Here is an 11,339-nt window from a genome sequence, read left to right as displayed (position 1 = left end):
CCTTCTTTTCTTTTGCTATCCCTTCTTTTATCTCTGGTGTTTGGATTTTTGTGTTTGCTTTTGTGTCTGGTTCTTATATTCTTGTTTCTGTCAGAAATAAATTCATGGTTTATTCATTTTTTAAAAAATAAAATAAAAAAAAAAATTGAATAATTAATACGCTTGTAGGATATACTAACGCTGCATAAAGCACTTAAAAGAGGAAATAAACTTACAGGTATTGTTCATTGGTTTAATTAGCATGGATTCCTATTGGATTGAGCTCATGAAGGAAGAAGGATCAGGAGGCACAGGAACTGCAACAGATCCTTCAAGCATTAGTGTCACCTTCTGCATTGAAGGTCTTAGTGATGGGTCTTCTTGGATGCACCAAATGGCAATCATCACAAACCTCTCCAACCTTCTCCTGTCAATCATGGCTTCTCTGTCACTTGCCACCAAGAGAAGATCTAATCTCCCATTTCTGTAACAATCATAAACCCAGTAAACTAGAATGACTTCCCCTTCCTCATGATCACTTGCCAACTCTTGTTTGAAGTTTTTTCTGCAGCAAATGATTTCCAGCAGTAACACTCCGAAGCTATAAACGTCGACCTTCGTGGTCACCGGCATGTTCTTGAACCACTCCGGTGCCACATACCCTTTGGTCCCTCGAATGCCGGTGCTTGTTCTTGTTTGATCCGCTCTCAGAAGCTTTGCCAGTCCAAAATCTGATATCCTGGCAACAAAGTTGTCATCCAAGAGTATGTTCTGGCTTTTGATGTCACAGTGAATAATGGAAGAAGTGCATTCTTCATGCAGATAGAACAGTGCTCTGGCCACACCTAATATGATCTTCACTCTCTTGTTCCACTCCGGCTTCGTTTCGCCGAAGAGGAAGCTTGCCAGTGAGCCATTGCTCATGAACTCATACACTAACAGCCTGTTTTCCCCTTCATTGCAGAAACCAATCAATCTGACCAAATTTTTGTGGTGTGTCTGCCCAATTGATCTTACTTCTGCCATGAATTCTTTCTCCGCATCTTTTGACAGCCTGTCCAGTTTCTTAACTGCTACGTTGATATTTGCAGTTTCCCTTCTCAACACCCCTTTATAAACTATACCGAAAGACCCTCTTCCAAGCTCTTCACTGAAGTTATTAGTGGCCTCAATGAGCTGTCTGTGAGAAAAAGATTGATGGTTGAACCCTACAGCATCCAGATATGTTTGAGCTTGTTTCTCCTTCCTTTTGACAGAGAAGTAGAAGGCTATTATCAAAGTGTAAGCAAGAAGAAGCACGTTCATCAACACTGAGCCACCCAGAAGCGAAGAACCAGCAACAATCAAAGCCTTTGAGCACCCCTTCTTGGGGTTATTTTTCTGTTCAGCTGGTTGATTATCTCTGGAAATTGCACCATCCTTTGGTACTTTGATGAAGGCCATGGTACCCTGTCCTACACCCGTACTCCTGCCATTAGCGAGTGGCAGCCTCTTCTTCCAACATCCTTGATCCCTGAAAATAGCCACAGCACAGAAGCAATCTTGCAAACAATACTCCCGGCACTGCTCTTCACTCACATCACTATAGTGTTCATAGTCAATTCTAGGCCAATCCACGCTCCTCATCGCCGTGAGCTGAAACCTTGCCGAGTCATCTACATCACACCGCTGCAGGGCAAAGTCCGGGGAGCAACCTTTGTACTCGTCGCCGGAGTCAATGGGTGAGTAGCCATCAGGACACTTGCAAGTTGTTAACTCATCCTCAGCATCCATTTGACAGAAACTATTGTAACCACAAACACCACTTCCGCAGCAATCATCAGTGACCATCCTCATGCAGCCGTCAGTAGGAACAAAGCTCCTGATACTCCACTTCTCTATCCAACCACTGCCACTGCTACTGTTCTTTGGGTTGATGTAGTATCGAAAGACTCCATCAATATCCAACGTGGCCTTTTGATAGAACTCTGACAAGGACGATGAGTCCAAGTTGGCTGAGATAATGTTGCCAAGTGTCTTATTGGCAAAATAGAAATTGATATTGCCTGTGGTGCCGTTGAAGAAGAGCTGAGCTCCATCTGCTGCTTTATCACTAGACCAGTAAGCCTTGTACAAGTCACCAGTCGGAATTGCTACCTGAGAGAGTATGAAATTACCGCTGTCCTGGTAAAGCGTAAACCGGCCTTTTGAGTAGTTTGTGGCTGCGAGACGTGACCGTAGACGGGAGTTGGCTGACAGGACTTGTGTGGGGAGGATTGTGTCAGTTGGGTAGTCAAAGCTTTGCCAAATGGTGCTGCCGGAGCTGGCGTCAACAAGAACTAAGTTTCCGGTGTCGAGCATGGCTGCATGGGAGCCGCCGGAGGTTGAGGAGAAGATGGTATCTCCAGCAGGGCCTGTTAGTAAAAGCTGACCATTAGAGCTGAGGTAGAGTTTGGAACCAGCAGGGGCTGGGTTGTTGCCATTGGCAGTCCAGACTATGGCTTTGTCTGCAGTCTTGGCGAACCAAATGGCCAAAAGAAAGAGACTGCTGGTGGTGGTGGTGGTGGTGTTTGACGGTGTGGTAATGAAGCCGAAGGCGAAGTCTCCGGAGGGGGACAGCCAACTGGTGGTGGTGCCGGAGGTGGTGAGGGTGGTACCCAAGCTTATGTTTTTATATGATTGAGCTCTTGTTTGTTCTGGGAAATGGATTAGGATCACCAGGATGATCTGGCTGAGTAACACTAGTTGGAGAAGTAGTGGAGGAAGGAGAGAAGAAGATAGCATCATCTTAATTTCTCAAGCTGATGTTTATTCCCGCTTTCAGCCGCTAACGCCACCCGGTGTGCGTAGCTGAAGCATGCAAGATTATTTGTAAGGGAAACTGAAAGACTGATGTTTTATTGACAAATCTTATTAGGAAGGAGTCAGCCTCTGATTGGGTAAACGGTAAAAGTCTTCTTCATATTTCAAAGTTGTGTTTGCGTGTAGCTTTTTTTTAGTACACTAAAGTCCATATTTCATGGTTTTTCTTCAATGTATTAAAACTTTTGTCCTGGTTGTCTCTTCTGTTGACGGAGTTCATCAAATCAGTTATTCAAATCCTGGGATGAATCTTTTGTTTCTCATGGTTTCCTTTGCAACTACCATCAAATTTAGCCTAAAAAACTTTTAGGATCCAATGGATCATGGGAGCTTGCTTTTGTTTTTAATTTTTAATTGATCTACTAATTACTTCTTTCTCGGTTAAGTTGTCTCTGTTATCTTTTGTATTTATTTTGATTTTAAGCTTTATAGAATATGTGGTTTTTTTTTAAATATGGAATATATAATCTTAGTGTTGAATAATTTCTCAACAATTTTTTCCAGATTGATTAGCACAAAATAAGTGCAATTGCAATTGTATCCCATAATATTTATATTTGCACACTATGACATTTAAGGTGATGTATGCACCAACATACATGTCTATAAGGACTTATTACATATATGCAATAATGCAATACATGATGCCTATGGGAATTTATCAATTAAAATGCAATTTTATTTATGTGATGGTTGTATATCATGATGATTTTTAATCCATTTCGACGACCGAGTCTCTGTAATAAATGTGGTCTATTCAAATTAATTAAAAAAAAAAGACAGTGTGTATATCAAGATTTTTTCTTATTTCATTTTTATCACTCAATTAATTTTATTTTTTTATTTATTTTATTTTATTTATTTTTATTTATTTTTTTACTAATGGTGGCAAGCACTTCACAATTAAATATTGTTAAAAAAACACGTAGGTATGGAGGTACATTAATTCTATTTTTAATAATTAATTTATTTTAAAAAATATGGATAGATCATATTCATTAAAAAAGAAAGATATAACATTTCCCAGAACAAGTGGCTAGGTCAATATCAGACAAAACAAACCCATGTGGGCACAAAAGAAACCACCAAACCCAAAAGCCAAGACAGCTGGCTATGAACTACGAACAACAACCCTCACAGAAACTAGCCTATACCCTGATCAGATGCCCCACCACCAGAAGTTGCTTCACCGGTGGAATATTTATGAAGATCTAAGAACGCTAAACTATGACGGATTGTAGATATGTGCTCCTTAAACTTCACCGGCTAGGAGGCAAGGGCTGCAGAAAACCACGAGATCAATACATGTGCCACTTTCAAAATAACTGACTGTGAAGACAAAGAGATAGCATTAAAAATGTAGTCATTCTTAGAAAGCTAAATAATCCACACAATAGCTGTAACAATGATGCCACCCAGAACACGCTGAGCAGGTCTAAGCTTGAACCACCAGGAGCCCACACATCCTCCATTGAATAAAGGGGCTCAGGTAGCCCAAAAGGTTGTAAGAAAAGGTTCCAAACTGGTTTCGCAAACTGACAATGACAAAAGAGATGATTCACTGATTCGCTGTCAGCATGATAGAGAACACACGTAGTGGTAGGGAGCTTGACCATCATAGCACTCTAGCTATCACCTTCCACCAAAAGAAAATCCAAGCATGTTGTCCTTGTGAGAATCACATGCCTAGTAAACCAACAGTACTCTCTCCTGATCAAACCCCAATTCAAAACAGATAAAATTGCTATTTCTTTAAAGTAATGGATTATATGGCAAATAGGCTTCTAAACTATGAAAGGTTCATTCTCATTTGGGTTTTTTTTTTTTTTTTTAAAATGAGCAAGTGGCATGTCAAGGAAGGCAAGACTTGTACAAGCCTTAGCAAAGAGAGTAGGGACAAGCATATGCACAACCACTAAAATATGCTCTCATCCTCGAATCAATCTGTCGCCACTTGCAAAGAGTTCTTGTGGGGACCCTGATAGCAATAGACCTTTTTGTCGTTGGCGATTTTCATGTCCATTTACTATACATGGATGTCCCAAATATCATTCATCAACTAAACTAGAAATTTAACAAATGAATGGAAGATTGATCATTTGATTTTCTTCCTTGTTACAACTGAAATTGGACCAAGATGTGATCACACAACTCTGATTGTCGACCCTATACATGTGGACCCCACCCCGAATTAAGCGTTTTTTTAATTTATATTTTGATATTTTGAATTTTAAATTTAAAGTAACCCTTCATATTATCATTAATATTTTCCTAATATTTATGATCTGTCCTATTCCGTAACTTACAACCCATCTTCTCCTTCATAACCCCCGGGCCTTTGATCATCATGTTCTTGTTTTTGTTAGAAAAAAAAGGGAGACCTATCCCTAACTTGTCCGCCTCTTCTCCCATCTCCTCATCACATTCTGATTGTGCACTAAATCACTTCTCCTTTTAGGGATCTTCAGAGGTAAGGTTTTGTTTTCTTGTTCTTCATTTCTTATTGTTTAGGTTTTGATGCTAGTTAGGATTAGAGTTTCTTTGTAGCTTAATTATGGATCTTTAAATCTTGTGATTTTTATTAGAGAGTTGAAGTTAAATTCTTATTTTTCCATCCATGCTTCTTATGTGAAAGATCTGGGTTATTTAAGGATAATTATTAGATTGAGAAGTTTTCTGGTAGTATAGCAGGGATCTCTAATTAATTTGGGAGAACTAGAGACATATTTTGGAGGAAATCAAAATATAAAAATTGTAGATAGTGATCTTGTTTATCTTACTGCCAAATTTCAGAATTTTTTTTATGTGTATCCTGTAAGATATAGGCTCTAAATGCAAGTGCCTCGAATAAGATTTCTTTACAGGCCTTGGAGTGTTTTTAATTTTTTTTTTCATGATTCTAAAGTCTGAATTAGATATAGAGAATTATATGAAAGTTGTAGATTTTTTATGTTACCTAACTACCTGTGAAATTTTAGATTTTATATGTCTATAGTTTGTGAGATATAGCCGTATTAGTGTAACTATCTCGGATGGTATTTCTATGCAGAGTATGAAGATCTGTGGGTACTTTTGATGATCATGGACATTGAATTAGGTGAGGTGAAAATTATAAAAGTTGTTTCTTATTAAGTTGTATGATTATCAGTAAAATTTCATTGATTTTAGAATTGTATATTGAGAGATATGCAAGTTTGAATGAGATATGTCTGAATTATAAGTCTACAAAAATAATCGGAGATTCATATGAATGCTATAATTTGATTAGTACTTGAAATAATGTGAATTTCGGATATGTCGTAGTCTTATGTGTCTACTTTTTTCATAATCTTGAATTTTGTGATTTGAAAAAGAAAATGGCACATCAAATTCCTCCAAGGAAATGGCAAATAACCTGATTTTCATTCAATCCACTCTTACAATATAGCACATCAAATTCCTCCATGTATTGCTGCAATGACCCCACCTGTGTCGATTTCTTCAACTCCGTCAGAGTACCATCAAAAGCATGCTCACCAAAACGTGAGTCAAAGCTTCTACAAATTCCTTCCAGACATACACTTTCCCTCTATCTTTCATGTTTAAGAAAGCTTTATACCAGTGTAAAGCTTTGCCCTCCAAATGAATGGAAACCATTTTCACCTTGTTTGGCTCAAGAGTATGATCTATCTCAAAGAACTGTTCAACTTTGAATAACCATTCCACCAACCCAATACCATCAAAACGGGGAAATTCTATCTTGGAATAATGACTAGACACAGATGAATTCCATCCTGCTCCAAGAATTCCACTACTATTAGCCATAACTGGAGATTGAGTATGAGATTGCACCTCAGTATTCTGCAAAGCAATGCCAGAAATCAGCAGTTTAATTTCTTCCATGGATTTGAGAGTTTGTTCTCTGACTTCTTGCTTAACCTCTTCCATTGATTTGAGATTTTGTTCTCTGACTTCCTGAATAGACTTGCTATGCTTTTCATCAATTTCCCGCATCAAACTCTCCAAATCTTTCAGATCCTGCTTCTTAGAGGTGTTAGCCATGGCCAGGATCGATCTCTGATACCACTGTTGTGTAGAAACCCTGTGAAATCAAGCCAACGGAAGAAGGCCTAGAAAAGAAGAGAAGAGAAAAGGAGAAAGTAGCCACTAATTCCATCATAGTTCCCTCCACTATTAGGTTACATTCTTATATAGAGAAAACAACGGTGGAGATTACAACTTAGAAGTGGACCCCATTCTTAACTACATCTACGGCTGAGATTTAACTTTCTTTGATTAGATTTGCCTTCCAATTCTGATGCTCTTCCTCAGCTTTAGTCATTCAAAACAACCCTTCTTTCTTCATTTCTTTTGATACACATCAATTCAAGCCAAAGGAAGAAGACCTAGAAAAGAAGAGAAGAAGAGGAACTAGAGAAGAGAAAAAGGAGAAAGTAACAAGTCCACTAATTCCATCATAGTCCCCTGCAATATTAGGTTACATTCTTATATAGAGAAAACAACTGTGGAGATTACAACTTAGAAGTGGACCCAATTCTTAACTACATCTACGGTTGAGATTTAACTTTCTTTGATTAGCTTTGCCTTCCAATTCTAATGCTCTTCCTCAACTTCAGTCATTCAAAACAACCCTTCTTCCTTCATTTCTTTTGACACACATCATTGCTGCTTGGCGAGGTTGGTGTGAGGTTAGAATAGTGTGTTGTCACTAGCTCGTCAACAAGTTCTAAGGTATGAGGCTTTGATATTTTGATTGTTGTAGAACTCGATGCTCTAGTAGCAATTTTTCTTGTTGGAATTGAACTTGCTTAAGCCTGTCTTATACCTAGTATTGTTGCCTAGTGATTTTGCAAATTAAAGCTTGGTTTATGTATCTTTATAACAATGATCTTTGTTGCTTAAAGTTTAGCTTATTGTCCAACCTTAGCATGTCATGATCTCTTTGAAAGTATGTATATTTGTGACATTTTAGTTTCCTTCTTCCTTGTATGCGAGATATCTACCACATGCCTTATGTCTCTAAACTAGTAAGCTTTGAGGTGTTATTATTGTTGAATTTTAAGATGCAATTTGTGCTCCTTAAATGTTGAGCTAAAAGCCTCTACTATCAATGTAATTCTTTGTTGCCTTCACATTGTTAATTATTGTTATTGTGTTAGGTTTTTATCTCATGGGTTGTAATTTTATGCATGATTTTTGTCAAATCTCTATCCAATTTGTTGTATGTTGTACTTTGGGAATTATATACTATTTTTGTGGCCCTTGACATTTGTATGGGTATTTCTGTATTTCAGCTCTAATAGTTATTTAGTATATGATTTTTTTTTTATCTCCAAATGCGTTATGCTCAACCCTATATATGAGTTATGTTATTTTAACTCGGGTCGCAAAGGAGAAATAAATGGCTATGTTATATGTAGTAAATTCGGAGACTTATATTAAATATATTAGTAATTTGATATATTTTACATCACACTTTTGGATCCAGTATAATTGGAAAACAATTTTTCTAGCTTTGTGATTATACATATGATGAATTACTTTACTCTGTATTTTATTCAAATTTCTAATTATTTATATTTTTGTTATGATATTTGAAACGATTTTGCTGTTAGTAGTTGGTGTTCTCTCTGTGTAGTGTTAGAGTTATTGGATTTGTTTGTTCTGGATCCTAAATCCTGTCTTTTGGATTTCATGTACTTTTGAACTACATTATATCCTTAAAGTCCGTGTAAGTGGTTCTCTTGGTTGATAAATTTTTTTAATTTAAGAGAAATTCTGAGGCCTTGCAAATTTACAGGGTTCCAACTTTCTAGGTTTGCGGCCATTTATTTGTCAACATGACGTTGCTTAGGAATTACATTGTGTTATCTTACTTGATTTTCCTCATGAACTTTTGGTCAATTGGATAATTCTTGAAAAGAAATATGGTTGTATTTAATTGAGTACTTATGATTGAATTTTGGTTGCTAATTATCTTTAATAAGGTGGTGATTCTTGGAGCTGAACATGGTAGGTTGAATAATTTCTCCGGGCTTTTTTTTTAACGAATAAGTAACAAGCGTTGTTTGACATGCAGGTATGGAAGTGCAGCAATTGCAGTGCCTTACAGACCTCCTAGGAAAACCCCCATGCACTGTAATTTTAGAAGGTTGAAACCATTGTTTCTTCCAAAGTTAACCACACCTAGAGTGTGAATAGTATTGATAAATAATATTTGACCAAAGTGTCTAGTGTATAAACATTACTGTCGTAGGAGGATTCGAGCTTTTATCCTTCTCTTTGCATTCTTGTGTCTACCATTGGGCTATTCAATGGCTGACTAATTCCCCCCAATTACATAAGGCTGGTTCCCACATGAATTTTTGTTGGCGTTACTACTGTCTTCTCTGTAATTTCGGTGTTTCATTGATCTTTGCATTTAAGGTACCGTTTGGTTGTATGTAACTGTAAACGCAGTGGATTTGTAGTTACAATGTAACTGTAAATACTTTAATTTTAAAATTCAGTGTAGTCAAATCTGGTGTTTAGTTGTCTGTAATTGGAGATGCTGCATATGCAAATTTTATGTTTTATTGGAGGAATATGTAAACCTGGAATTTGAAAATATGTGTTTGACTTGATGGATTATATGGATGCGAGCACTCAATGTAAGATTACCTCACACAATCTATTACATGCTAATTTTTTGTTTTTTTTTATTATTTATATTAATAGATATTATTTTAAACAATTATAATTATATGTTAATTATTATTAATATTAAATTTATTAACAGATTATTTTTTAAATTTATTATAAAATTTCATATTAATTATGTTACTTTAATTTTAATTAATTATTAAATGTGTTATTCAAAATTTGTAAAATTTTTATTTTAAATTTTTAATCTAATAGCAAGAGCTCTTAGATTAACATATCATAATACAATACAAAAAAAAAAAAATGTTACCAAAATCAACAATTTGCCATTCAAGATTCCACATTGGCAGACCATATTATGCTTGAACTCATGTATGAAAAAAATTCATCTGAAGGCAATATTACAAACCATATTATAATGTGATGATAAATTTATAAATTTCCATATGAATAATTCCAAAGATTTAATATCATCATTTGATGGGAGACCCTTTCTAGGCAGAGTCCATCCATCGGAGATAACTGAAGAATTGATCTAAAACAGTAAAATCAATTATTTCCATGAGTGAACATTGTTTTAAGCTTTTGATATAAACCCACCAGCAGAAACTTACACAATGCCCAAATTAAATATAATAAAAATAAATTTTCAAGAAAAAAACACGCACAACCATTGACAACATCAAAAGCTTTGTTCAAGGCTTACTAAAAATTCCATCTAAACATTAACAGTTGCTCTCTTCACTGAATAGAGAACAAAAGCCTACATTGACTGAAGAAGTTGAGCATCAACCAGCTAAGTAACGACATCTAGTTCGGCAGCGGTGGATTAGAGTTTGAAGTTGCTATGATCACTCCTCCAGCTAATTGAAGTTGCTATGATCACTCCTCCAGCTAATTACAATTAATTCAAATTCAAGATTCAGGATTCAGATTTTTATTCCATCTTTGTTATTTACAATTAATTGGATTAATGAACTTTATCATTTACAGTTAATTCAATCTTATCACCACTAATTAAGCACAAAACACCATGATTCAAATCACAACAAATACCATGAACCATGTCACAACAAAACAAGATCGTTGAGACAGGATAAAAATCACGTAAGAGTTTGTCATTGATGTTTCTAAAGAGAGAGAAAAGCTATATCATTGGAGAAGGAGGGGCCAAGGATTTAGACAAGGATCAATCCTCTCAGCAAGCTAAATTGGGACTAATGTCAAGATCATTCTTGTCATTACACTATAAAATCATATTTCTTTTCCATGGGAAACTGGCTTTCCATCAATAAACTGAGGGAATTACATCCAATTAATTTGAGGCAATGATTTTCCGATATCAATATAACTTTTCAGTGAAAATGGCCAACCAAACACAAACAAAGGTTTCCTTTGATAGAAATTCCCAAGAAAGTAACCACTTTCCCACCTACCAAACACCTGTATGGTATTTTGACTTATATGAGTTTTTAAAATTTGGTAAACCAAACTCCGAATTTTTAAAAATCAAATAACTTAATTACATCTAACCCAAAAATACCTTAAACAAACACCATCTAAAGGGAAAACCTAGTCCTCCTAAGACTCGAAAAAACCCCAAATTGACCCCACAGAAACTGTTTAATGTTGTCTTGACCAAGTCTCTTGCTACTTTATTTATTTTCATGGGCAGCCCAGACTAGTGGGTCTTCGCAAGACTTCATAATTAATGATGGAGACAAGAAAATGTCTTCCACCCTTTTTCCACATAAAGGAAACAGTGATTGGCTAACCATTAACATCAACTTTTGTGAGACCATGTCAAGACTTTGAACAATTATGGTTGGATCATTTGTGTGTATATTTCTTTCTTCGTTTTCTTCTTCTCTTTTTTC

The 11,339-nt window shown here is 36.1% G+C and overlaps 2 protein-coding genes and 1 long non-coding RNA gene across 3 annotated transcripts; 1 reads left to right on the top strand and 2 right to left on the bottom strand.

Annotated features, from left to right (window-relative positions):
• LOC120259965 (G-type lectin S-receptor-like serine/threonine-protein kinase LECRK3) lies at positions 1–3,068 on the bottom strand. The gene is made up of 2 exons (XM_039267418.1): positions 216–3,068; positions 1–87 (listed from the first exon to the last, which is right to left on the bottom strand). The coding sequence occupies exon 1, from the start codon at positions 2,743–2,745 to the stop codon at positions 250–252; it is 2,496 nt and encodes an 831-aa protein (XP_039123352.1). The 5' UTR covers positions 2,746–3,068; the 3' UTR covers positions 1–87; positions 216–249.
• A 2,045-nt stretch (positions 3,069–5,113) lies between these two features.
• On the top strand, positions 5,114–9,452 carry LOC120260723. Its single transcript, XR_005536479.1, has 3 exons — positions 5,114–5,290; positions 5,870–5,917; positions 8,900–9,452. It is a non-coding gene; the product is annotated as an uncharacterized LOC120260723 (long non-coding RNA).
• On the bottom strand, positions 5,931–8,399 carry LOC120260722. Its single transcript, XM_039268281.1, has one exon. It carries the CDS (start codon positions 6,859–6,861, stop codon positions 6,310–6,312), a length of 552 nt encoding a protein of 183 aa, XP_039124215.1. The 5' UTR covers positions 6,862–8,399; the 3' UTR covers positions 5,931–6,309.
• Positions 9,453–11,339: the final 1,887 nt, after the last annotated feature.

This window comes from Dioscorea cayenensis, chromosome 5 (genome assembly GCF_009730915.1).
Source record: "Dioscorea cayenensis subsp. rotundata cultivar TDr96_F1 chromosome 5, TDr96_F1_v2_PseudoChromosome.rev07_lg8_w22 25.fasta, whole genome shotgun sequence".
Lineage (NCBI taxonomy): Eukaryota > Viridiplantae > Streptophyta > Magnoliopsida > Dioscoreales > Dioscoreaceae > Dioscorea > Dioscorea cayenensis.
The sequence above is the reverse complement of the archived record's forward strand: the minus strand, read 5'-3'. Positions and strand labels throughout refer to the sequence as shown.